We start from the raw sequence: 25,299 nt of genomic DNA, 5'->3' as shown, positions 1-25,299 counted from the left end.
ATGGGTAAAGACTGGTTCTGAAGATACATCAGGTTTGCTGCACCGACGAGCAGTAGATTCCAGGCACTGACCTACGGCGGAGTAGGTGTTGTGTAGTGTATTCCGAGTTCCGAATGATAGTGTCGCTATCTGCCATGTGAGAGGAGCAATAGCATTTCGTGAAAGAAGGCCCCCTTCGCATGTGAGCTAGGGCTGGTGTTGTCTTTTCTCTGCGGTTGTCTTGTGTCTGCGGTTGTCTTTGCATGCGCGGTTACTCGCGCGTTAATTAAATGGTCGGATATCGTTGCAACCAAATGCTTACTAAAATTTCCGACCTTTTAATTAACGACTGGGTATGCATGTCAACGTCGATCGTACCTGGGAGATAGAAACTGCAGGCAACCGCACTGGTTACTTGCTTGGGGCTACTGGAAGTGTGGCCCCGAGATTCAGAGAAATAATAGGATATGAAAGTGATTTGTTGGTCTCTGAATTTGTACAAGCGAACGGGGCCGCGCGTTCCTGGGTCGGCATCATGAGATATCACTCGGGCTCGACCGCTTGGCGGCTGTTGGTATGCCCCACATCTCCCATCTCTGAATCAACCACGGCCACACACCGAAGTTTTGACCCATGCCCCCCAACCAGTGCCGTCTGCTTTCTTCTTTTTAGGTTGCGGTGCGAGAGATGGATTGGATGAGTATGTAGGTGGCCGCTAAGGTTCCAAACTTGCTTAACACTAACGTACATGTACAGTGCACTGCACGTCAAACACCCTAGATATCCACCGAACGGATCCACGATCAAGACACATCTGTGAACTACGAGATAGCGATTCAAACATTCCCGCTGGATCACCGAAGTTACACCAGGTCAAAGCCCGCCTACGGGGAAAATACACCACCTACAACATCCAAAGGCTCAAAAATGCCCCGAACCTCGTTTTAAACCACGGTTTCAGTAAGGCAGCCTCAGTGGGTGGCCTACACACGCAACAAATGTCAGGAGTGGCCCCAGGTACCTGCCTGTGCGCTGCCATATCCCTCTGATGGCGGGCTAGGCGGGATATTAATCTATCCTCTCGGACACCACCATTTCACTTCAGACGGTTTATGCTTCCGCTCAACCCTCCTCACCGACGGAAGCAACACCGCGCTCGCGGACACACACCAGCATGCCGCGGTGTAGCATATGCCGCACAGGACTCCTTTGTCCCTGCGTACATTTGGAGCTTCGGAGCTCGTGAGATCCTTCTCCGGCATTTCCTACACACCAAGTCACCGGCTTTGTTCGTGCCCTAGCCCCACCGCCCCTTGGATCAGCTTGTCAGTTGCCGCCACCTCAGTAAAAAAAGCTAGCCAGTGAAGGAACATGGGTGAAGTGCATCTGGAAACCCTAGTTGCTAGAGCCGGAGAGGATATATGGGCAAACAAGTCCCGACCCATCCAAGAGCGCCAACCAGGCGCAGTCTCACTACATAAGAAAAAGTCACAATGATAAAGATACGGACTTGAGCGGTATACTAACCAAGTGGCTATAGGTGCAGGCTGAGGGCGTTAAGAATGAGAGTGTCGTGCTCTCTGTGCTGACAAGCCTCACGTGCTTTGAGCTTGGTGGGGTGGAGTTTGGTTTGTTTGGGGAGGTCATATCTGTAGGGACTCGACTGGGGCATTACGTATGATGGCCGTAATGGAGCCAGTGGCTGGAAAAGAAATCTGGGAGTGGAGCGCTATATGTCCATATGTAGGAGGGAGAGTATTGTTATGGAAGCTGAGAAAAATACAAGGACTGTGTGTTGTAACAAGTAAGTACGGTCCCTTGTCATGGCTACCTGCATTCGTAATGTCACTCACATGTTGTCTCCTCTTGTAGGTTTAATGTTGGAGATGTTCAGGCTCAACCACCAACTGAGTGCAGTCCTAATGTCACGACAGCGAACTCGTTCACCCACAAAGACACATTCATCGCAGAAGTGCTTGAGGTTTGTGGGAAGCGGATAACCTTTGCCTTGCATCTGGTAATCGCTCAGGTTACAGGATTGATGCTCTTCTCTCGAGTCATCTTTCTTCAGCAGGCGTGGGATTTGGGTCTTAGTTCACAGAGTAATATTCTCACAAGATTACTGCCCTAGAAGTGTGGGGCTGTGACTATTTTCTCAACACCCGGAATATGTTTAGGTGAGTAGGTACAAGATCCACTTCGCACGAGGATAATTTACTCACAAGGTAATAAGGCGCAGAGATAGGGCGAATTTTGCTACTTTCGAGGTGGGTCAGAACCATCACTGGCATAAGAAGTCAACAAGCGGCGGGTCTAGGGGGTGATTCGTGGAGTGTGGAAACTACGAGACGGTCTCACTCTCGGGGCTGAGGTCACTGGTGTGATGCTGACAAAAATGCTTCAAGAGGGTGCTATAGCCAGACAAAAGGATAGAAACGGTGAGAACATGCTGTCCCAATAGGAAGGGGATGGTTTGAGAAGATTAAAGAGGTGCATCTCAGGTAAGAGGGTATCACAGGAATCTCATGAGGTGGAATAAACCCCCAATGGCCCAGGGGATAGGGGCCAGGTTCAGAGATATGAATTGACGCTGAGTGGAATTTGGTTCCACGTAGAACGATCAAACTTGGCCTGGGTGGAGGGTGGAGAGGGTTACTGGCTGGAGATCTGTAGGCTCATGTCTCTGTCACTATGTTACTCTATTACTCTGCTGCTCTGCTATTATGTGCCATGTCTACCTGTCATAGTCCCGTCGAGCGTTCATAAGCCTTTAGTTGCCCGCAACAAAATGTGGGCGAAGAGCTATAAAAAGCTTACTTCATCTACACCGCTCTATGGAGCCTCTTCGGCACCAGGTCAGCCATGTAAATAAAGACGTGGAGTTGAATCTGGGAGAAAACTGGTACCAGAAGTAAATAGTTCGTATATAGCTTGCTAATCGACTTTGTACCGCTCTGATCATGTAAGGAGCATTGCATGAGACCTTTCAAAACGAACCTTCACTCCATAACTGTGGTATGAACAGAATGATTTCCGCCGTTGCTGGAAGATGCTGCGTGCCATGGTCCAACAATGTTCAGTAAACCTGCCTCCCTATGTATTTCATCGAAGAAGCAGACACAAAACATGGAAATGCAGAGAAATTTAGGAAATTATTGAAGCCTATCTTTGTAGGGAAGAAGTCAGAGACAGACCCCCATTGCCGCTGATTAGCTAATATCGAGTACAGATTTCCTACGGCCCAGAGGGAGAGATTTATGTGTGAACTGCTCGTTGCTAGCTGGTTGCTAGCTGGTTGCTGTGCCAACAACCTTTGTTGTTTTTCTGGTTGTTCGTTGCTAACTGCAAAATGCCAAGACCTGACGATATTTTTTTAGTATTTAAGCACAGAATCCCCCCGTCCCTTCTTCTCCCCTCATTGTGCTTATACGATCCAAAATCTGCCACAATGAGATCCTCATACATTCAAAAGATTTACTCTACTTTCTCCACCATGGTTGCCCCTTATGTCAACCTTGGTAAAGATAGGCTCAGCGCTCGTATTAGCCCTTGGGTTAATGCGGGCAAAAACATGATTGCCAATACTGTCATGACAGTTCCAGCAGTCACTGATACTTGCACTTCGTGCAATGTCCCTCTCGTCTCCTACTGCTGTGCTGCAGAAGGAACGAAGAGGGAAAACATTAATACTGACCGTGCACAGGAAACTGCTTTCTTTGATTTCGTCAACATCCCACAGCTTAACATTCTTGCTAACTATGCACATGTATTCTGTGCCATCGACATCGACTCTTTCCGGTAAGTCTTCTAATCCGTTGCACTAGACAGAATGTATATGTGAGATAGGACTCACTTTGAACGCAATATTAACATTTCTCTCTAGCCTTGCCATGACCCAAAGGATCGTTACTCCTTGCCCCCACAGAGAGAGGGACCCTGAGGTTACTGTGTGGAAAAGAATGGCACCACCAAAGCACCGGCCCAGTGAACTTTCCAAAGGAGACCAGGACACCAAGGTTAGGATTTCTGGCATGGGTATCGGCCAGTGGTTCCATGCACCGGATAAATGGCCAGGTGGGTACCGTGGAAACGATGATCCCAAACCGTATAAACCTCGCACGACACGATTCGAGGGGCATGGTAGGGACGGTAGGTTTATAAGATGGATCTATGGTAAGGAGACCCAAGTCGCGGTTTTGAAGAGACTGCACGACAGGAAGAGCTTCGACCCGAGGTACAAGTATCTCTCAAAGCAGATCAACTACAACTATGCAATGAGACCAGGAACACCACATATTCCATACCCTGAAGATGAAGGCCAACTCCAACGCGTCCAAAAGCCAAAGTGGTACCGTCAGATGAGACTCCCCTTCATGAACTGGGCGTGCTGGAGCGAAGGCATCAGGATCCGCCCTCAGCGCAACGGAAAGGTCGACAGAGTAACCGGAAACATGGAGTACAACGATGCGTTCCTCATGGAGGGCTCAGACACCGCGTACCCCCGCTCTCTCAACTTCCGCAAGGACCACCCACTTGCGCCCACCGACAAGGAGGTTCTATGGGCGAAACCTGCCGACCCAAGAACACCACTTTGCCACCCAAGTGTGAAGCCAAGAAACTGCCATCATAGGGCCTTTTAAATAGACAAGTGTCCTCGTGTGGCACTTGGTCTTTCATTCATGTTTAACATTTCCAAAACCTTTTGTATAGCTGAGCTTTTGTAAATGTTGCAATTGCATGTAGGGAGGGTGCAGCCAAACTACATGCAATTGCATAACTACTGACGTGAAAATTCTAGGCTTTTTTTTGACTGTTGCAATTGCATGTAGGGAGGGTGCAGCCAAACTATATGCAATTGAACAACAACTAACGTGAACATTCTAGGCATTTTTTTTTTGACTGTTGCTCTTGCATGTAGAGAGGGTGCAGCCAAACCACATGCAAGAGCACAAATACTAACCTGCCACCTCGTTCTCAAACATTTTCTAACCGTTTGTCTTTAGGACCCTGAGCAATGGACAGTACCTTGACGTGGTGCTTGGGCTTTCAAACCAAACCTGTCCTTTCCCAATCATTCCTCCTGTTTTCAGAATCCTTCGCCTCTTTCTAGTCTAGAAAGGTGGTAGATAACAGCGTAAGCCCACCTTCCCCATCATATCAAGCACACATGTATGTCACTTTAGTAGACAAGTCACGATAGATAGAATTTACATAAAAGATCTTTTTCTCTACCCCTCATTCTTCTCTACTTTTTCGTAATTATATCCGTGAGTCCACCATTAAACCTCCGCTCGTCTCCCTTCCAAGAGCAGCGGACCGAGAATGTTGTGCAGGTTCATGCGTATGGGCCTTCTGAACAGTGACCATATTCGTGGAGAGATGTACCTCTCTCTTTCCACCAGTCTATGTCAGAAATCACACAGCGATCGCTAGCTCATCTCATTGAAACAAACATCCACAGTGGCCATCATACGAGAAAGAAGAAGAGAATACCAAGGCAATCGAGTAGTTGATCGCTCACAAGCTCGAACTCCAAGAGGAGGTAACATGGGAGCAACAATTTCTATCCTGTCCTAATCCTTTTCCAGCTACATCTACGCTCTTCTGACGGCATTGACACACAGTCTCCCTGTTTCACGCAGAAATCGAGTTTGGTCTCTTGGACGCTGAGCGCTTCCTAGCTAATAAGGAGTCTCATCACAATCTCATGCACCATACCCTTCCTTCCAAACATCATCTCCCCACCGAATATAGCAGAGAGAGAACCCCAACGACACACCTACCCTCTCCTCGCTCCCAACCTCCCAATCACCCCCTTCCCCATCGCCACCCACGTCCCCCTCCTTGTCAGCGGCTTCACCCCCTCCCCCTCTTCCTCAACAACAAGCTGCAACGGCGCAACACTCATCACCGGCCACTTCGCCCAGTACCTCAGTATCTCCCACATCCACTTCTCGTCCGCCACCGTACGCCCATTCGGGTGCGGCCACGGTCTCGACAGGGCAATGTTCGCCCGAGCGGAATCAAGAGGATGCACCAGTCCCGGCACCACTGGCAGATCAACGAGCGTGAGGAGCACCTCACGGTACGCACGCTCCTTCTCGAGCCGGACGCTGCGCTCAGCTGTGTGTTCAGGCGTGGCGGAAGGCGTGCGCGTAGGCGGTTGGGAGGTCCCGTGTGCGGCGAGAGAGACGGAGCGCATTTCCAGGTCGAAGAGGGAGATGTCGCCGGCGGAGGCCGCGTCATGAAGGCGGGTGCGTTGGGCGTGCTCGAAGGCTTGCGCGGAGGAGTGGGTGAGCATGAGGGAGGTGTTGGAGATGTTTGACCGGATGGACATTGTTCTGCTTAGGCTTCTTTGGTGGGTGTGAGCTGTGCTGTTCGCTTCTTGAGTTACAATTCTGGACAATTTGGATGTGGGGGGTGTTGAAGGTGTCGGGGTGGAAGGTGGAGGGTGATTCTTTTATGTTCTGGGAGGTTGGAGGGTTTCATCTGTGGACTGCGGATCTTGAAACTGGTGAGTTGATTCAAGAAAGATCTTTCTGTGGACGCTCAAGGCTAACTTGTAAGTCGTTGAATGCAGACATAGGAATATCAAAGTCCATCCTTGAGCCATGCCGGCGCTTTCGGCCTCCACGGCAGCGCTGGCAGGAACATAGCCATGTGAACGGATCTCACTATCTGTGCGCTCAGTGGTCTGACATAGTCTTGCTGCATATGTCGTTCTCCTCCAGTTCTATAGCGGAACCAATTTTCGGAAACAGCCTCTAGACCAGACACCTTGACAATTTCAACTGGTTATTTGGGCAGACAGTACCTCTGCGCAACTATCTCACAGAGTCTTTGGAATGAGCACTTCTTTGATGTATTCGGAAAGATCGTTCGGAAGAGGTCTCTATGAGATGCCCTTTGTCGTCCAGTATATGTTCAGGTTCATTGAAATTTCAAGTGCACTTTGGATGAAGGAGAACTAATGACTTTAACAGATTTTCGAGTTGCACTGAACTGTAGCATGCAGCCAGGATAGGAACTGGTGGGGTGGTGGAATGAAGAATGTTAGGAACTAGAAACGGCGCTCCACATGGCGATACGTTGCCAACAAAAAAAATTTCCCTGGCCAAATATACCTGATTGGCGGGTACTGCAGTTGGATTATTTCAGAGTCAATGGCTAGATGTGCCCAGATATTGAGATGTTTGCTTCTACAAGAGGACATTTTTCGCAAAGCTTGGGTAAAATACAGACCCTAACACATTCTTCCTTCTCCATAGGACTAGGCTTCCCAGCGACGGGTTTAGATGGTTTTATGCCTGTGGTTCTCTTCCAGCCTGCGTGCCACCCGGAGCTTCGAGAAACACCAGACAGAGGCCATACCCACGACGGGTAGGTTTTAAACCAGAACCCTGGCTATTCTTGAGTATAAAACCTTCTTTCATTTGCAAGTGGGTGTTTTACGGGTAGGTGATGTGGAACATAATCAATTCAGCAATAGCTCGCGCTGACGTCACGCAAAGGTGATTTAATTCGATAATTCTTTCATTTTAAGGCTCAAACCAAGGTCCAACGCAACCTATCCTCCTAAAGCGACCCAACGGTAATCAACGCAATCTATCTTTAAATATCGCTTCACCGATATCAACCCTCCCTATCGACGTTTTGCAAACCCCTCATGCTCTGGCACTAATCCACTCCCCACAGCTTCCCCCACGCGAACACTCCTTACAAACCTTTTTATGTGCAAAGTACATCTTCCTCCGCCAACCACGGCACCTTTCACATGTAGGAAATCCACAAATCCTTTTGTGCGCCTCAAACTCTCTCGCCTGTTCTTCCCTCTCCCACTCTTGCTGCTTCTTCCCCTGCTTTCGCTGCTCCCGGAACTCCCTATAGGCAGTTCTAAGCATAATCAAAACCTTCTCCATCGTTCTTGGTATATTCGAAGCTCTGAGCATCCTCGCCTCCTTCCTAACCACCGATTTGTTCTTCGGTAAACTCGACATTACACACCAGTCCTCGTACCACGACATAACCTCCAGCCGCCACCACATGTCCATCTGCGAGGTCGCCTCAATATGCGGCCATGGGCGCGACAACGCCATCCTGCACCTCTCAAGATCGAACGGATGCGGGAGGTCAGCATTTTCATGCTCACTGTTTATCATAACGTCAGAAAGGTGTCTGCGCCGGCTGTCTTGGTTCTTGATGCGCGTTACTACGTCTTCCGGTATTGAGCAGTCAGAGGTACTAGGCGGCTTGCCGTAGCGCCGCAGGGAGAGGGCTGACATCAAGGTGTCGAATTCGAGGTAGTAGGTGGGGTCCTCGGGAGGGCCCGCGAATGCGGTGGCGGTCTGTCGGAGCTCTAACAGAAGGTTGTAGGAAAGTTCGTTCCAGGGCTTGTTCCCGAGTTCAGGGTAGATGGGTTCTGCCATGGGGGGTTTTTTTTTGAGGGGTTTCTGGGTGGATTTTGGGATTCGTCTTTCGGTTGTGGAAAGGTGATAGTATGTCTTTCATAGGTAGGTAGCTTCTGAATTGATGATGAGCATAGAAGAGAGTTGAGATATCCGTTATATACGGAAGGCAATATTCAAGAGGCGATATAATGTCATCATGATTCCGACGGATGCACGTTGTGCGGTTGGTTATTGACCTGTGTATGGCGAATTCATGATCCTAGATGTGTTCTTGAAACCTTGGTTGTTGCCCGAGAAAAGGACAATGTTTATCGTCCAGAAGGGCCCCGGGTGGTGTTGTATCTCGCCTATGCCAAGCCGCGGTTCTTCATCCTTGTATTGGTGTTGTGGGCATGGAATATCACTCAGCCATGACTCATCACTCGACTACTACCCGGGTGTCGGATGGCTTTTTGGCTGCTTGATTAGTCATTTTTGTACGGCAGAGATAGGTTGGAAGGTATTATAACACACGTATGAACTATAACAGCCGCGCTGCCGGTACAATGGCCAGTTATAGACATGAAATCCTTCTGGAAAACTTACCACTATCCTTTGCGCCAGGCAACGGAACATTAAGTAAAAAAATTGAGGGCAAAGAGCTGCTATATACATAGATGCAAGGTGCTGGATGGATGAAAGGGTGGGTGCGAATGACGAGTAGATGGGAAATAGTATTGCCTGTTAGGATCAAACCTGTTTAGGCTGGCGGGTTCGGGGCGGCTGTGTAATCGGTACTTCATTTACTCCTGGTTGTGAATGTGTATGATGTTAGATTCATTGGGTGGTGAGGGGTAGGGTAGAGTATTGCTTTGTATTTCAGTAATTTGTCTGTTGTGGCTGATGGAGAGTGAATTTTAGAATTGGGGGGTGGAAAGAATTCAATATACATCGAAGAGGCGACCACATTGGCGCCCGAATTAAGACCTTTGACTGCCAGTGCCATACCCCGCGGGACTAGAGAGAATAGTTAACATCTTCGAGAAACCTAAGGACATATTATATTCCAAATGAAACAATGCTTGGTTAACGTCAGGGTCCTTAGTCTTAGTTTACACAAGGGCGGTATTAGAGGACAATAATATGTAGCAATGAGCCAATAGAATCAAAGACGCATTTTATTTCTATGATGGTTCTACAAACGGTGGCGCTGTTATAAATTTCGGAGACATTCACGCGCTCACCGATCATTCAACAAATCTCACACCCAATGCCGCCCACCCAAAAACACAAAGCCGCAAAACAGACCAAATGGGCAAAGAACCGGTCAAGAAAAGCAATGAGCTTGCTTCAAATGATTGATAAGCTTGAACAATACTTGACTTATAAGCCTTGTGAGTTGGGTATGCCTGATGACGCGACATGGCCGTCGGTATGTACCACGTGGAACTCCAACTGTAAGATACAATTTCTGCCTACGATGGACCAAGATTTCTACCCGGTAATGAAGGTCCGACGGCACCGGGTTGTTCGTAAAATCCCGTGCTTCACAGGCCGACACATTTACGGTATTCTGCGTAACGAGAGTAAGCTTTATGCCACTCTGCACCGCTTATGTCCTGCAAAATCTGCCGCCATCGAGTCAAACAGAAATACGGCTCAGAAACTCATCGCTGACTGTTTATTTTTCCTTGCGGAAGGATGTTTGTACTCTGCTTACGAGAATGCTTGTTGTGAATCACTAGGCTTTATCTGGCAAGGCCAGTACAACGGGAGCCAACATCGTAATCAGTGTAACAAGCCGATGTGGGAGACAGAAGAGCAGAGCCAGGAATCATAGTGTAGTGAGCACGGTTCATATACGGGTGATAGGTATCCCTCTAATATCACCACCGTAGTGGCGGGAGTGTGGAGAATGTACTTCACACGTAATCATTCAGCATATAAATCATCCAGCCCCTTGGCTTGACGATAAAGAAATCAAATCATCACGGTTAGTAGATTACCGTTTGGTATCCAGGAGTTGGGAAGAGTTTGGGATTGATATTTAAATATATATTGGTATTTAAATTTTATTAGAGTGACAAATGAATAGATATGGCGCGCCCGCTCTTAAATGTAACCGAAAATGAGGCAAAGTCGATTGGCTAAAAGCCTTTCAACAAAAAAAGTTAAAAAAAATCGGGTCATATAGATTTAGTACTAGTGATAAACTTTAACTTGTATGACCAGATTCTTGATATCTATTCTAGTTGTGAAGCCTTAGGAGTTTGAAATTCTGCATTTTTGTGATGTAAAATGCGCTAAGCAAGCGCCGAGTGAAACAGTATTATACCCATTTATACCCCTCAAAAGTGAATTGCGGCAGGAATGCAGCAAAGTGGCCCTCTCATTGGCCTTGGGGTTCACCTTGCAGCCACGATTGTTCCACTGCCAGATACCGCCGTCACCTTTAGTCACCTTCAAGAGTGTGCGCACCATATGTATCGGAATACAGCAAGCTTAAAATAATTCCCTTTTCAAATTATCCCTGCATACTACGGAAACAAGGAATGAACAACTTGGTAATATGCATAGATACCTGTTGAATTGTATCTGGAAGGAACGCTTTGGAATTACATTGAACAACAAATCCAATAGAATAGGACGTTGTTAACACGATATCTATATAAGTGGCGTAGTCTAATCGTTTACATTTACTTTACCTGATATTACTTGCGGTTTTCCATTCACTCGAGCATCAAATTTTTTTTTTAACTATACTACTATCCCCCTATATATTTTACACTGAAATTCTATAACGCAACCGTCCCGATTATAATTATCACCTATCAAAAAATCACCCTAGCTCAGTTCCTGTTCTTGGGAGAAATAAAAGATGATACGTATACAGCCACTGTTATATATCGATAAGGAAGCATTCTACGCATACGGGAGTGACATTCCTCTCAAGGTTTATGGCACCAATCGTTTATTGCATTCGCTAAATCTTTTAAAGATCCTGGAGGATTTGGAACTGTATTTGACATTTACAGATCGCGATTTGGGCTTAATAGGATGTGATTACCACCGTCCTTTCGATTCATATCACCACTCCCACAAGGCACCCGTACAATCCCGCAGCAATCAAGACTTTTCAAAGATTCTCCTTCCCGGTCGACATGACATAATCGCTGGGAAACAATGTTTCTCAATCGATTATGCAGATAGGATTGTAGAAACCGAGGTATCCGTGTTAACAAATTCTCATCATCCATTTGATACTATTTCATATCGGAGAAATAAAAAGAGGAAGACTTGTATTTCAATCATGAAGAAGGTCAAAGAGGTCTTCTACCAACGTTTTAATGATATATACGAGATGGGATTTTTTTTGAACTACAAATATGAACGCTGGCCAGTAAGTACCATAATCGGACCAGATAACCGGCCTTGTTGGGATTCAGAGGACGAAAAGCTTGAGTTGTTGTTCTCAAGCGATGGAACAATTGGAAGTGGGATATTGACAGCAAACATATCAACCGTAGTTTTGAAGGTTTGGAGAATGTATTTTACGCTCCTCGAGCATATGAATCATCCTTCATGTCAACTTACAGATGCTAGCACAAATTTTGAGAAGGAAGAGAAAGGGTTACCGTTGCGATCTCATTATATCCCGGTAGCGAAAGACTGGGCGCGACTTGGCATAAATATTTAATTGTAGTCAAGTACATGTAACAAGCCTTTGATTTGTATCTTCATTAACAAGCTTTCCCGCTTCGTTCAAAATATTTACTCTTATTCTGCTGAGAACCCTGACACTCTCCAAGTGAGGTGCCTCACAAGATGCAATTAGCGCAGCACGCTTTTTTTCTTTATTTACCCTTCGCCGTATGAGACTATTCAAACGTTTTGTGAGGGGCCACCCGAAAGAAAAATACGCGCGAGTCAGTCCATGAACCTCACCTTTTATACACCCCACGCATAGAAAACCTTGCCGGAACCATAACTGGAGTACAGTCTTTTACCGTCTCTTGCCGAATACTGCCACTTGACGAACAGGGATTCCAAGTATGGAAAGAAACAGTCAAGCAACAGCCAAGCTACGAGATCTCCGGTCCTTTTAATTTCTATCGGCCCAAAGTCCCCTGTTCGTCAACTGGCAGTATTCGTCAAGAGACGGTAAAAGTCTGTAGTTCACAAGGTGATTCGCGGCATTCCGCTTAGTGCACTCAAGGGCGACTGGCGACGAGGCCGGGGAAGCCACTCGCATTAAGTCCATGACGTCATTCGCTGCCAAGCATGAGGTATTCGGAGCAAGTATGAAATGCGTAGCATACAGAGAACTTACGAATGAATATGGAGACACATACAAGTACCCATGGCGATACGCCCGTCCATGTTTGTTCGCCCTATATCGTTTCTGAGCCACGAATCCTAAAGTCTGAGGCCTAGAAATGTTCGTGTAAGAAACATGGGAAAGGTTCCAATGGTATTCGCGGATTGGTTGTGGTATGAGGGAAAATCGCACCGACCACTAAATTGACAAGATCAAACAGTATCAACTGTACTAACTATTTTCTTGGGATTTTGAACCTGCCCGACCGCCCAAACTTATCTCGAACCAGACTTCGGGTCACGTGCATGAATAATGTTGGAGTTGCGAATGTACCCAGCGCCAAGCCGATGGGTTTGGTGCGAGACAACTACTAAACTGTGGTCATATGTCTTGGCATATAGATCATGATAATATTGTGTTCATGGTTTTCTCGAACAGGGTCTCGAGCTTGGAAATCAGGTATTCGATCTCATGAACAGGACTTATATAACCATTCAAACCAGGCATCTAAGAAGGTACTGCACCAACTGTTAACTTAAACGGTTCTGTTGAACCAGATACGTATCCCGGGCGCGGTTTAAAGGATTCCTTAGAAGCGTATCGACTTCTCCTCGGCGGACCGCAGTACCACAACGACAATGACACCATCAAATATCGGGCTACCAGCTAGTCGGGTGAGCGGAAGTAATCGTGATCCCCCTTTCTTAGCTAATTAGCCCTTATCGCCGTAGGGCTCCGACACGTCTGGAAATTCGAACTCTACACGCCCCTCCCCTTCGTTAGGAGTAGAACGTGCGCTATTAATCTCTAGCGGCTAGTTGCGGTGGATAGGGGTGCGTCTCGCCAGTTGCCTTGGCACTCCCTACCAGCAATATTGCGGCTCATGCGCGGTAGGTGGTTGGCTAATGCCGATCGACCGCAGGTACATGATGGGGATTGAATTGGGTCGGTGATCGCTTTTGATCTTAGTTGTGGTACGCCGGGTGCTCGGGCCAGTTGCTCTTCAGTGGGGGCCGGCTAGCCGTTTAATCCAGGTTGTGCTACTAGTGCCTGAGCATACACAAATTAGCTTGGCGAGGGAACACGCGCAGCCTTGTGCTCTACTCACCCCCTAGAGTGCAGGACGTTCAGAGAATTCCTGGACTCGCCGACTTCAAATTCAAGATTAATCCGTTCTGTCACACGATTGTATGTGTTTACGAACACAGCAACCTCGATGTCTCTTACTACTGTTTCTACCTGCGCAGCGAACGGCAGCTCTCGTTAAATATCCCAGCTTACGAGGAGGATCCCTCTTTAGCCATCCTCCTCAAGACTTGGTGTATATCTATATCCTATAATATTCATTAACTGTTGTCGAGATAGGCTTCTGTGGTTTTTCTTCCTTACCTATTTCATTGTTTTGCGGTCCCTCTCCCCACTCAACTACCAAATATTCTTTCTTAGAAACATTCTGTGTTTTAGTACCGAGTTGATGTGACGCTAAACTCCCCGCTCTAGGTAGGGTATTCGACGTGAATAGGTGTAGGTTTTGTTTGAAAGATGGATGCGGATACCAAGGCTAATTCCGAACTTTAATGTATGGAGATGAACGATCCTCGGTAGTGCACTGTGCATTCCCAAGTTGGTGGAATGTGAACACCTCTAGGTTAATAAAGAATAGAGCTCGTATTTTCAGGGGTTGGAATTTGATTCATAGTGCAGATTTGACATCGCTGTGCTGCTTGAGCAGTGTTTTGAAGTCACGTTCGGTGGAAGGGCGATGTGCTCGTTCTTGGCTACGCTCAGGTTGGGTTCATGTACTGATTAAGCAAGATAAGGTTTGTAGTATTTAATATAGGGTGTAAAAACACGTGGTGTGCTCTGCCAAATCTGCACGCCACATTGCCTGAACCTTTAAGGATTCCAAGTTAACCGTAATCGGACACAAACTCAAGAACTCCTTTTCCCCCAAACCCCTGCTAAACCGGTCTTTCACCGCTTTGATGACACATATCTCAACCCCGAAAGTCCCAATTCCTACGTATATGTACTGCCCCTGAGTACGGTTACTATATGACCAATGAGTTACACATCTTTCTTGATCAATGATATCACCGCATTGGTGGCCCGGACAGACGCCTGCCTTCCATCTTCATAAGCCAAGATACTCACGAGAATTCCTTTTCTCACTCAGTCTCACAGGTAGTAGCAATGACAAGGGGGTAGTAGCAACGACAATGCTGACCCATGATCGATCCTTAACGAGTCACAGCGTCCTGCCTCACTATTTCGCACCAATTACAGTAGCCAATCCATGGTACATAAATCTGTAAACTCACAATAAACACTCGATCACGATCATGCTAACAACCGGGATACCTTCCTAAAAGTAGACTTATTTATTCATCCACAAACTTTAATCACACGGTCTCACTCGAATCAAGCCGTCCAACACGGGTTATGACCACATCCGATTCGCACAAATGTGCGCTTGAGCACAACACGCTCTTCAAGCACATATTCTCAAGTGCCTGCGCATGCGCCTTTGCAGCAACCATCCCTCCATGACCCACAACACTACACAATATATTCTGTCCATCTCACCCTCGACTCTCCTAAGATGAAGCCCCTCCCAACCCGCTCCGGCCCCAAGGAAATGAATAACAACCCGACTGACGCCAACCGCTCCCTGGCCATGGCTCTCGAGGAGGCTATCACCTTGACGACCCAGATATCCGCACGCGAACCGGTCTCCCTTTCCCGCATCACCAAGCTCACCTTCCGCAACGCCGCACCCTCTGAACCAGGACCCCCGGAGGCTCCGCCGTCCCCACAATTACCCATCAACAGGAAGCCATTCCATACCATGCCGCACAACGTCTACACGCAGCTCGACCAGCTTATCATCCAGGTCTGCTTCACACGCAACGGCATCATGGACGCAAGCGCGGCGGCCACCATGAAGCTCACAAAGTTCTATCTTGCCGCCAAGACGGCGGCTCAGGATAATAGAGATATAGTGTGGGCGAAGGAACTGCAGTCGGAGGTTGCGGTGATGAACGGAATGGTGAATGAGGATAGCATGGCACTGGATAGACTAGAGAGGATGAGGGAGAGGCTGCTACAGAGGTGGAAGGCGGTGACGGAGAAGGAATGTGCGGCGGAGCCGGACGTGTGGGCGCAAGATTTGAATGAGGGTGCGCTGAGGGAACCATTTGGGATGGAGTAAAGCGCTGGGAGCGTGCTCAAGTAGTTATGTGCACTATCATCTGAAGGTCTTGGCGGGAGGGGAGGTTTAATGAAGGTTCCATCATGCAAAGCTTTTTTCTTTTTTCTTTTTCTATCTTTTCTTTTTTTGGGAGGCCTTTGTTTTCTTTTTGGCTTCTCGTTTTGGACAGCCTACACCCCTGCCATACGCCGTTGCTTCTTGTATTATTGGTTGGGGCGGAAAATAGGAGAATAAGGCGACGAAGGGGTGGTAATGATAATTAATAGAGTGTCCATATCAGCGCCCGGAGCAGACTGAGCCGCGCGTGAATATAGAAAGAGGCAAACCAGACAAACGCATGATACTTGCCTCCACAAAGGGTAGAGAATGGGTCTTGAGATGTTTTTGTATTCTGGAAAGGTAGCTAGCTATTTGTATTTGATCAACACCTAGGAGAAACACAGTCTCATAAGGACTTGGATCGTGGGTAAAAGTGAGCGACTTTGATCCATAGTAAGGCCTCCGCAGGAAGGAAGCTGAGGATGTTTAATGAGATGCTGTTCTTATATTGCTATCTCCGAATATTATCGAGGAATGTTCGATGAGGGAAGACGCTTTGTATTACCTGGTTCTGAAGCGAGGAGGGAGTTGATGAGAGGCTAAGTGATTAAACGGCCGTACGGGGGGTACCAGTGTACCTCTTTTATAATCTACACCTATAGCTAACACTCTCTTTCCGGAACATATTCATTGACGTGACTGTAACGCGTATAATTATAAAGAGCCCCAGTAGGCGGGCATAAATGGCAGCTGCAGGTGAATACAATCGCGGTTCCCATGTGCATTCTCGAAAGGTAGATCAGAGTCCTTTTACAAAAGCGAGCTAGAGAATGCGTTGCTAGGAATATATAGAAGTGGTGTTTGCAGCGTAGATAAACCTTGTATTGTTCAAGCCCACCGGTATCGATAGGGCTCAAATTGTCTATGGAGTAGTGGAGTAGGTAGGCTGGAGTAGTTAAGTATATAGCTAGAGAGCTAGTTAGAGCTTGTATTTTGTGGGCGGTTTGTAGCACGGAAGGTATTCTTATAAATTCACATACGTATATATTATGGAGAGAGAGCAGCATAATACTTGATGAGTTACTACATATAATAAGAGGGTTCAATTCTCAGTATGAGCATCCTAGACTAACGCTATAGTAAAAAACAACCATCTTACTCAGTACGCACGTCCATGATCTAAGGTTTCTTAATAGTAAAATCCAAATTCCTCCCAGTATACGTATTCACTTCTCAATCGATAAGGGCGCGGAAAGGGACACTTTTGAAATTCAAAATCACTAAGTGTCGACACCGGATGGTTCATATGATTAAGGAGAGCGAAATAGGATTTCTACATCTTCAATAGAGTTGTAGTCATGCTGTACGGTACTTTGGTCTTTGCAGGTGAGAAATCGTTCGAGCGGAATAGCTCAGGTTGTTCCTTTAAGCCTTCCTAGGGAGGTCGATTGAGCTCGCAATAGTCTACAAAAATGATCTCTGATTAGCTGCAGATCCCAGCCTCCGAGTATGTCGACTGAAATGCCTCGCGCTCAAGTTGAATGCAGTTTCGAATAAGTTCGACAACAATCTTCCTGGTATCCTATGCAGCCAGCGAGGTTGTTGGATATGCTTCGAAGTAGTGTTTCAAAATCCGCAATTCATATTGAATCAAGATACTAGTCCTGAAGGTGGTTAAGATCGCTGTTTCGGGCTTGTTCCAACAGATGGGGATTAATAATCTTCTCAAACATTCCCCATTTGGAAAAGATATTTTGTCATCAGATATATCTGAATCTCGAAGCTTGATAGGGTTTCCAGCACCATCGGTGATTTTTAAATCCAAATCTTCATCGGTATAGTCGAGATAGGTTTCAAGGCTTTCAACCAACTCGAGTAGACGCTTAAGTCGTAATGGCCGGTTTTCCGCCAAGCGAGGCAGTCCTGTTCTGTATAAAACCGAACCATTGCCATACTCAACCCGGTTTCGGATTTTTTAATATGTTTATCAATCGATTGATATACTAAGAATATATTTCACTTGGAAATAAGTTTCGACGAGTTTGTCAGGAATGAGTTGAGAGACAATAATATTCCGACTGCAGAATAGAATCGAGGCTATTATTACTTACCTCTGAAATTAAAGAGAAGAGAAAACAGAAAGCAGTCAAAGATATCTTTTTCCACAAGTTGTATTTGAGGTTTAGAACGTACATGCAATACCGTACCTACATAGCCAGCCTTGGGTATGTATACTTTAATCCTGTTATCTCACGATGACTGTTTCAAATTTGATGGTTTGTTCGTTGAAAATACTTATATGGTGGGGAGAGCATATAATACTATTGGACTTAAATTTTAACTGTATTCATCGACAAATAGTTTTGGTTTTCAATTACACGGTAACCTATATATATATAGGATGTAAATAAGTTGATCAGAGGTGGGCAACGTTTTTCCATTAAGATCACCAAAAAATGAGGTCTTGCGGCACCCGGGATCCCCGGGCTTCTGGTCACATGTACCCAAAGGATCTCAGAGGTTTTCTTAACTGTGGTAAGGCGCTCGGGGGTCAACGAAATCAACTCGTTTCTTGGCACAAAGACTCCGATTTGCGATGTATCTTGAGCATAGTTAATGAGTTTTGTCATTATTTTTGGTAGGAGATTGAAATCGTTGACCATTGATTATGGCGGGGTTTCGGAGCCTATCTGACCACGACTTGGCCCTCATTACTGGGCCAATTGGTGGTGAGTTGGTGCTGATTTACGACGATTTGGCCCAAGAATCTGTCAATTTGGTGTGGTAATCTAGTGATTTAGTAAAACGCCTGAGAAGTCGGGGTAGATTTGGGCATGGTATAAACGCGGCATTGCTTTGCTGTAATTAATTACCTGCGATGCGGTGCCAACTTAAAATCGATTTATGCATAGTGTTGGGCACGAGCATGTTCGAGACGAGCTTGAGTTAGAGCTCGAGTTGGCTCGGATTGTGCAAACGAATGCTTGGGATGTTCGAGCTTGTGAGTATGGCTCGAGCTTAGGCTCGAGCTCCAATTAAAGAGCTAAAAATGGTCATCTCGATATAAGTTTCACTTTTAAAGACGGACTCAAGGGGTTTATCTTCGTTATATTTTCCAATTTTGCCATTACTGATAGTCCAAAAAGCTCGAGCCTAAGCTCGAATCTTTCTAATACTAGTTCGAGCTGGCTTGCGCTCGTAAGAAGGAGAGCTTGAGGTGTCCGAGCCCAAAGCTCGAGTCCAAAGCTCGAGCCAGCTCGGCTCGTGCCCAACACTATTTGTGCATCGATTTGACGCTGATCCGGGAATCTATTTAGTACTGATTCGATGTTCATTTAGTGGCGATCTCTTGCTGATGAGGACCTTGCATCAGTGTCACGTCAGTACATGTGTCAAAACACAGAACTAGCTAAATACATACCCAGGTATTGAGGTAAGTGGGAGATAGTTAGATAGACAGCAGGGTACGTGTAGGTGGTAAATAGAATCATTTCTTTTTTGAAACATGACATGAATATAAAGGACGTGCATATATGTACATATAGTCACGCGCATGTGCGTTGAACTGAGATCAATCATCAAATCCGTCGCTCCAATTCACGAGCCCGTCCCTGACAGCCGGCATGCGCGCATCGCAGGCACGCACCCCGGGCAGTGGTCCTGTCTGTCGACGCCCGTGGATGGCATATTTAGCTGCATGTAGGCGTGATATATCTATTCCGTTAACCAACTAGCTGACGTTTCGCGAATTCTGCTTAATTTCGTTTTATGAACAAAAAGGGTCGATCCCGAGAGCTACGAGCAATTAAGCCGGCGGGAAACACCCACGATCACTCAGTCTACTCGAATTCAACCTTTATCTTGGAAGGTTCAATCAGGTCACCATGCACCCGATGCGATACGCCAATTGCACTTAGTTACAGCCTAGTTCATCAGAGAGAACCAAATCCAGTTATCTATCACCACCAAACCCGTCATAGATCCAAGAGAGACTTGTTGCATTAGAGACATCTTCACCCTTCTTCACCATATTGCACTTCAAAGACCAAGGTATCCAGCGCAGCGCCATCCAGCAAGCGATTCAAAGGCCATCAAGTTCCTCATCATGACCGCCCGCGGCCACTAACGAAAAAAGGACAAAAATAGAAATACACACTACTCAACACTCACAACTCACGACTAAAGCTCCAATACCATCGTCACCACCACCTCACAACCGGAGATGTCATCGCCGCACCGGTACCGGCGCGCAGAGCGTAGAAGGTGACGAGAACATCAAAATCGACCGCGCCACAATGGGTATATATTCTATTCTCCCCCTCCCCTCACTCCTGGGCCCGTATCCAAGTCTTACGGATAGTCCCCCCCCCTCTCTTCTTCTAGTTACACTCTTTTCACCTCACCTCTCCCGCGGTGTTCGAATACACAATCATTTCCTCCTGGTCAGCATACTCATTTGCGCCTGCTCAGCACGATCATTCCCTCCCCCACCACAAATACACCGGATACTACCCTAAAGCGCCATATACAACCCTTCCTCTCTCCTCCGAAACCCGAATAATGTGCGAAGTAACACGTATCCACTACGTGGACTGCCGTAACCCCCCCCCCCCTTCTCTCCCGCATCACAAACCCGAAAACTAACAACCCCACCACAGCCCACACCTCCAAGAAATGGCACAAACTCTGCACCCCTTACCTCATCGGCCCGCAGGATCGCTCTTGCCCAAACCGCAGGTACATCGATACCAAGACACGCTCTGGCAGCTGTAAGCACACCCCTGCCCAGCTTCACAACCTTATATTGCGTGTGTAGGAAAGTAGGAAGGTTGGCTGATGTTTAAATTTGTTGGGCGATACGCATAGGCAAGGTTTGTAAACCGAGGCCAGTGAAGACGATGTGGGTTGAGCCGGGCACGTTTGTGGCGGATGACAGGTACCCGGTTATTCGGTCGATGAGGGAGCTGAGGACTGCGATCAGGAGGAAGCCGGCTTCGGGTGCGGAAGGGGCGGGAGGGGCGGGAGGGGCGGCGAAGTGATGGTGGGATTAATGTTAGAGGTCGTTGTGTTAGATCAACTGCTCGGTGTGTTCACTCTTTTGCAAGCTGCGCGCACCGAAACTACCTTCGTGAACGACTGTCTTTCGGTATATTGTTGACCACAATAGAAGTGAGCGCTGCTTCTCCCATAATTAAAACAGACTGAATCCACTCGTTTCAGCTTAATTCTGGTTGAACCACACGATATCTAACCTTCAAAGGATAAAAAAAAACGAGAGGTTCATACTCAACGGCAAACGGCAAGTAGGCTGGTCTGGTCCCTCGCCCTAATTGGGCGTACCAAACTTGGTCGTGCGCATCCTTACACAAAGGTCCTTCCAGTAGGTGATTGATGCCCTCGAATTCGGGCCAGCTTGTTAGGGGGCACTTTTAAACCCTTACCTTCAGATACCTACTTAGGAAATATGAATTATCTGTCTGGTAAAAGCTTAAAGAATAGCCGAAATTCCTCCGACCTTCCAACACCCCACCCCACATACTCCACCCCAAATCCCTCTGCCTCTTGGGGTAAATATCAGCATACTTCTCCCCGTGTTTTCCTTCTTCTCCCAATCCTCTGAAAACTCTTCTTTCTCTTTGCTCTGCAATTAATGTCTGGCAAAGACCACGCCTGTGTCTATTGTAAACTCAGTACAGTATAATTATAAGTATATATGAAGCTCAAGATGTATTTCATTCGTTCTATCATACAGTATTTTATGGTTCTAATCGACAGGCACGTATGGCTCTGGTATTGCTTTCTTAATAACCTACGTTGTCTCATTTGAGAGCGTACTGCTCTCTCCATTTGCGCAGCAGTGCCCACCATTGGCTGCTACCTTTCTCTTATGCTGGTGCTGGTGATTATCTGTTACATTACATTACCGGAACACTCATTCCTTGGATGATAAACATCCCTCCCACCCACTCTACACAAAATGCCATTCGCACTCATGGAAAAGGGAGAGAGGAAAGGAACGCAGCAAGCTATGACCAGATGACAGAAACTATAATAAGACCATGTTTTCTATCTTTCGTACCTCAATGTCAGGAGTTCCACCTAGTCCCACATGGAGCCCTCAAGTACATCTTGGACGGTTCTGCCTGTTTTCTGTAGTCCTCTAGAGTCTAGTCCGGAACTATCAGAAACGACGATCTATCAAAACTAATATACACTGAAGTAGAGACAGAACATGTACTGATAGTAGTCTATGAGGTACAGAAACATTAATATAAGTGATCTTTTCCCTTACGTCTCCGGCCAAATCGTGCTTATTTGACTAATGCTCAGCCTCATTCAACGCCATGTTGTGTGGCGTTCTGTTCTCTCAGGTCACACTAAAGACTCAAACTGTGGACGAAGAGAGGATGGAGGTCTAGTATAGTTATATAGTCTAGATGTAATACGAAAATCCGTAAAGGATAAAACAGAGTATTACGTGAAGAAAATTAAACGACAAAAAGTGATTTTAAAGCATAATCAGTGCCAAGACTGATTATGTCACTGGACACTGTTGGCCGGTTTGCTGTGATCAGTCTCTTTTCGACGACGATACGAATTTAAAGACAAATCAAAACTTTTCGACTAAAACCTGCAGGAGCAGGTATATTGATGATGATGTAGACTAAGAGAGAGAGCGAGAACAAGATCAAGGAAACTAGCTAGAGGTTGCCACCTAAACCAAATAGCGCCAGCGCTAGAACTACGTTTCCTCCTCAGGGCGCCTATCCAGGCTAACCCGCGCGTATTTGTATTACAAATGTCTGACAAATAATCTGCCCAACAACACGCATACTTTGGATGACACTAGATCTGACTTAAGTCAGGATAACAGGTTGAGTTGAACCATTAGCCTAACCCAGACTGTCATCTAGCAGTAACCACAAGATCCTGCATCCCCAGGAAGGGACTTCACAACTTTGTCCCAAAAGCTAGAGTGAGTAGCCCTCAGGTATGGGCTAGAGTATTGTTGAGCTTTGGAATATAACTATCGTCAGAGGTCAGAAGATATGAAATTGTTTTAGACAGAGAGCAATCGGCTACTCCACCAATTACCCACCGTCATGTGGACACCTACCTGAGTGTAAATATTTATTACAATTATAGAGGCCTTGATTTCCGTGTTCCGGGAGAAGCGAGACTTATGCAGGGCTCAGTCTCACTCTTCGCTTGCTGTATACGAGTAGGAGGAGCACCGCTGGGGTCCTCTCTGCTCCACAGTAACACCAAGCACCAGCCCCTAGGCAAGGTGAGGATAGAGAAGCACAATTATTATCTAGAAATGGTCTTCCTTCGTCGGCCAGAGCGATGAAGTCTCGGAATACCACATAGAAAAAACCTACCACTATTGACAACATTCAAGATCAACCATAGCTCAAGCTTCCTGCTTGCAAGACAAGGTGCAAAGAGATCCGTCCAGAGCACGCCGCAGTAACACCAAGCACCAGCCTCTATCCAAGGGGATGATAGCAAAGCATAAGTATTATCTAAAATAGTCTTCCTTCGTCAGCCAGAGCGATGAAGTTCGGAATACCGCATAGAAAAAAACCTACCACTATTGACAACATTCCAGATCCATCATACCTCAAGCTTCCTGCTTACAAGACAAGACGCAAAGAGATCCGCCCACAGCAGGCCGCAGCAATCAGTATCTCCTGTCTCCGAACCCTCCGGTATTAGTTGTATCCCCAACAGGTGCCTGAACCGGATCAGTGCTAGGCCCCCGAAGTCTCCGAGCGTTTTCAGACTGTTCGGGTTCGTGGTCTTTGCTCGATAGGTTGTACTCGAGTACTAGATGGATGAGATGATGATTTTTCGATTAGCTACGGAGACAAAGCCTGGTTTTATGCAGGTCACAGTACTACGAGACAGGTATGCTGGACCCGGCTTAGCTACGTAACTTCTGAACCCCTGACACGATTACGCCAAGCACGACAACGCCCCAACTCAGGGCCGCTTAAGGATTTCGAAATGCTTTGAGTTGATGCGGCCAGCTGGTTGAGTGAAAACGGGCTGATGGGGACATGTAAGACAAAGGGAAATTTCTTGAGTAGATCATAGACTTGGCCTAAGCATTGCTTGAAGGAGGATTGATAGTCAGGCTGATGAGTGTATTAAGGATGTGCGGGAAGTGCCTAGTTTTATAGTCATTTGAGGGGTCGAGAAAGGTTTCGTTGTCCGGATACGTTGTCTTTACACCCTTCTGCAACGCTGTGGGGTACCGACGCAGGCTTCTATGTCGTATACAAATCTGAATGTGATAATATACCAGTCCGACAGTAGTATCCGCCATGCGAGTGATAGTTTGTGATTAAGTCGGGTTGTTGCAAGGTGGTTTCGCCCGCCGCTCTAACATACATATATGAAGGTTCAGGCAGCTACAGGGCTAGGGTTCATTGCTGAATGCTCTGGAGGAGGCCCAAAAAGGCCCGCACCAGAAACTACTCCGCCATTTACCATCCTTCAAGAGCACTACGTCAGCAGCTCTGGGATCTATCTCATCACCTACAGCCCACCCAACCGACCCTGACTGCATCCCTCCAGCACTGTCTCTGGTTGCGTTCCCGAACCCAGAAAAAAAACGCTCCAAATTCACACAAGTACTGCGGGCCTTAGACCCCGAGAGGAAATACAGCCACTAGATGAACAGTGTGTAACGAGATAGGAAGAGCGCCATACATTTCATTTCATCAGCAAGTTTATCCTCAGCGTGACGCAGGTAAGCCGTCAGTCACTTGAAGAGCGCTCTAAATTTTCATCGCTTGTTTAGACTGTTTCGGCGATCGACTACTTCGGTGGTACGTTGTATGCTGAGCACACATCACTGATACTAGTCTGGAGGTGGTTATTCTGCTCGAAGTATGTTGCGTTACAAAGTCGGGAGTGACACTCCCCGACTGGTGTCATGCCGACTTAGGTGCATACATCGTAGATGGGCGTAGTGGACACGGCACGAGTCCATTATTCGAGCACAGTTGTTGTATACGTGTATTCATGGTGACTCTGTGGTCAATCTGGCTAAACTGCTGTGTTGTTAAAACCACCAACGATCTCTTCTCAAACCTTCTACGATTACTCACCTCCAGATACAAACTCTAACGCATATATCGGCACCATTCTATCCACCGTTCTCGGGCTCTACGCTCTCCGCTATGATTTCATCGTCAGCTGTAAAACCTCTCAGCCAGTGCAGCCCCGGGGTCCCGAGCCATACCCACTCTGCCACCATGACAGGTCCGATTCACACGTTTGATCACTAACGGCACTACTCATATATTTATTGTGTATGCAGGCAAAAACAAGCTTCTTGTAAGTTCTTTGTGACA

The 25,299-nt window shown here is 46.8% G+C and overlaps 5 protein-coding genes across 5 annotated transcripts; 3 read left to right on the top strand and 2 right to left on the bottom strand.

The window, feature by feature from the left end:
• Positions 1-3,472: 3,472 nt before the first annotated feature.
• Positions 3,473-4,619, top strand: LAJ45_10725 (uncharacterized protein; the record flags this gene model as incomplete). Its single annotated transcript, XM_046120242.1, has 2 exons — positions 3,473-3,777; positions 3,863-4,619. 2 exons carry the CDS (start codon positions 3,473-3,475, stop codon positions 4,617-4,619), a joined length of 1,062 nt encoding a protein of 353 aa, XP_045966592.1.
• A 1,139-nt stretch (positions 4,620-5,758) lies between these two features.
• LAJ45_10724 (uncharacterized protein) lies at positions 5,759-6,316 on the bottom strand (the record flags this gene model as incomplete). The annotated part of the gene is made up of 1 exon (XM_046120241.1): positions 5,759-6,316. One exon carries the CDS (start codon positions 6,314-6,316, stop codon positions 5,759-5,761), a length of 558 nt encoding a protein of 185 aa, XP_045966591.1.
• A 1,327-nt stretch (positions 6,317-7,643) lies between these two features.
• LAJ45_10723 (uncharacterized protein) lies at positions 7,644-8,405 on the bottom strand (the record flags this gene model as incomplete). Its single annotated transcript, XM_046120240.1, has 1 exon — positions 7,644-8,405. The coding sequence occupies one exon, from the start codon at positions 8,403-8,405 to the stop codon at positions 7,644-7,646; it is 762 nt and encodes a 253-aa protein (XP_045966590.1).
• Positions 8,406-15,286: 6,881 nt separating this feature from the next.
• Positions 15,287-15,895, top strand: LAJ45_10722 (uncharacterized protein; the record flags this gene model as incomplete). The annotated part of the gene is made up of 1 exon (XM_046120239.1): positions 15,287-15,895. One exon carries the CDS (start codon positions 15,287-15,289, stop codon positions 15,893-15,895), a length of 609 nt encoding a protein of 202 aa, XP_045966589.1.
• Positions 15,896-20,494: 4,599 nt separating this feature from the next.
• On the top strand, positions 20,495-20,973 carry LAJ45_10721 (uncharacterized protein; the record flags this gene model as incomplete). Its single annotated transcript, XM_046120238.1, has 3 exons — positions 20,495-20,531; positions 20,593-20,703; positions 20,801-20,973. The coding sequence occupies 3 exons, from the start codon at positions 20,495-20,497 to the stop codon at positions 20,971-20,973; spliced, it is 321 nt and encodes a 106-aa protein (XP_045966588.1).
• Between the last annotated feature and the right edge of the window lie 4,326 nt (positions 20,974-25,299).

This window comes from Morchella importuna (genome assembly GCF_003444635.1).
Source record: "Morchella importuna strain M04M26 chromosome Unknown Morimp01GS049, whole genome shotgun sequence".
NCBI classification, from domain to species: Eukaryota; Fungi; Ascomycota; class Pezizomycetes; order Pezizales; family Morchellaceae; genus Morchella; species Morchella importuna.
Note: the sequence above shows the minus strand (reverse complement) of the source record. Positions and strands in the feature narration are given on the sequence as shown.